This window comes from Austrofundulus limnaeus, unplaced genomic scaffold (genome assembly GCF_001266775.1).
Source record: "Austrofundulus limnaeus strain Quisiro unplaced genomic scaffold, Austrofundulus_limnaeus-1.0 Scaffold811, whole genome shotgun sequence".
Classification (NCBI taxonomy): Eukaryota; Metazoa; Chordata; class Actinopteri; order Cyprinodontiformes; family Rivulidae; genus Austrofundulus; species Austrofundulus limnaeus.
The window spans coordinates 152,524-154,812 of record NW_013953213.1 but is presented as its reverse complement, the minus strand read 5'-3'; the positions used below and the strand labels follow the sequence as shown (position 1 = coordinate 154,812).

The window sequence follows — 2,289 nt, the reverse complement described above, 5'->3', positions numbered from 1 at the left end:
CACCCCGCCCATGACTCCTGCAGGCTCTCGGGTGAAAGTGAAAGTGAAACCTAACTGTCAGCGGAGTCGATCATCAGATATTGTCCAAGATTAACCTTCAGGGTGGATATAGCTCGCTAGCAGCCTCGCACCGAGGACCTATCCACGTCATCATTTACCCAGAATGCTTTGTGTGGAAATAAAATGGCCCTGTCCGTGTAATATATTTTTAAAATTTTAGTTTAAAAATGATAAAAAGTAAACATCCTACAGAATTATTACAGTCTTTATTTTACAGTTAAAATATATGTTTATCAAATAAAGTCTAATGTTACAACTAATCCTGGATCCTTTAAGTTTCTGAGGTTAATATAAACGTTCTGAGCAGTTTATTTTCTCATCAATCAGAGTTCCACCTGAACTCCGTTTCTTTTAAGGCAGTAATCCAACACTTTGGCTTTAAGCAGCTCCTGCCTTCGTTGGATTAGTTTAAGAGATTCAAACAGTCTGTGATCCCAGAACAGCATCTGTCTGCTCCAGAGCCCAGTTCTTCTTCTGCTGCCAGAGCGGCGCAGACACACAGGTCTAACCAAGCAGGACTAATACCTCCAGTCTGCGGTTCATCGCCTGCTGCAACACTTCCAGGTGTCAGAGCTGCCAGGGAGCAACACAAACACCAAGATACACACAAACACCAAGATACACACAAACACGGAGACACACACAAACACAGAGACACACACAGCCTCAGATTCTCTGCTCTCCTCTGCCTCGAGGGCCCAGATGAAAACGAAGGAGGGCTGTTGTTTCTCCTGTTTAACGCTCGCGTCATGATGAAAACATGTCATTTAACTCCCAGTGTGTCGAAGCGCCGGGGAGAGTTGGTCGGCGCCGAGGCTTTGATCCTCGGTAACTCCCCCTCGTTCCCCCGTCTGCCTCCCCACAGGAGGATCCCTTCGTCATGGTGGCAGAGAACATCCTCGGGCAGCCTAAGAGGTATAAAGGATTCTCCATCGACGTCCTGGACGCCCTCGCCAAGATCCTGGGCTTCAAGTATGAGATCTACCAGGTCAGGCACAGGAACACACACACACACACACACACACACACACACACACACACACACACACACACACACACCTGAAGTTCCAAACTCATTGTGTCTCAGACGTCAGGTTTAAACATCAAAATTAGACAAGTTTAAGACCTGACTTTTCCTTCTTCACACATTTAAAATGTGCAGCAGTGTGACGTTAGCCAGTAAAATAAAAGAGATAAAATTAGGACGGCAGCTGTCGTTTCTGATGACGGATGGTGTTAGCGCAGCACCACATGTCTGCCAGTGTTAAAGAAATGARGAGCAGCATTTTTGAACTTTAAAGTAGACATATGATGCTTTTAAATCCTTCAGCTGGGGTCTGTATAAAGTGGAACTGCGATGCTTTGCTCTGAATTCCTCCTTATTGTAACTCCACAAGCCCCGCCCCTTTTCTGATCCTGTCTCAGATCGACTCGTTTTGAGGCTGTAGAGTAAAGTTGTAAAGTTACTGTACTTAAGTAGAAATTTTGGTTATCTGTACTTTGCTTGAGTAATTATTTTTCAGCGTACTTTTTACTTTTACTCATAACATTTTTACACAATTGTCTGTACTTTCTACTCACTACATTTTTAAAAAAGGTAAGAAGTAAAAAGTCGTTACTCCTATTTTATTCCAAGTTGTTGTTACTTAAATAATCCTATCCTGATAAACTGTGTCTCCTGGATAGAGTGAATGTAATTGTGTTTGGATGAGAAGTATAAATATATACCATTCTGACACACTATTAGCTTGTACACAACCCATCACAGCTGCACGCTGTTAGAAAATATATTTTTGGAGAAGTCACCTCCCAATAAATGTCATTTTGGAAAATCTAACTGCTCATTTTTACTCAATACTTTTAGCACTTACAGGGTTCCCACGAGTCCTTGAAATCCTTGAAAGTTTGTGAATTTGAAAAATGATTTCAAGGTCCTGGAAATTTCGCCAAAAACTACACTTGTCCTTGAAAGTCCTGGAATGTTTTTTTGTTGATTGAAGTTCTTTATTCACATGCCTGATTTTCATTGTCTGTAAACATAATAATAACATAAAAAAAAACTTATATTTGTTGCGGTGGATAACTCAGGATTACAGTAAACTGACGTGGCTTTCAACAAATAATGTGAGCAATAGTCAGTTTTATCCAATCAGAGCAGAGCAGGGCGGGTCTTTCTGAGCCCAGGTGAGAGCACCACAGCTCCTCCTGTCCTCACCGAGGGTCTGGACC

The 2,289-nt window shown here is 42.2% G+C and overlaps 1 protein-coding gene across 1 annotated transcript in view; it reads left to right on the top strand.

Moving 5' to 3' along the window:
• The window catches only part of LOC106532681 (glutamate receptor ionotropic, delta-1), a gene marked incomplete at its 5' end in the record, with an annotated part of 82,478 nt that overhangs the window by 36,883 nt on the left and 43,306 nt on the right, over nt 1–2,289 (top strand). Inside the window, 1 exon segment of the mRNA XM_014028810.1 lies at nt 926–1,048. Within this exon segment, the coding sequence (XP_013884264.1) occupies nt 926–1,048 (123 nt within the window).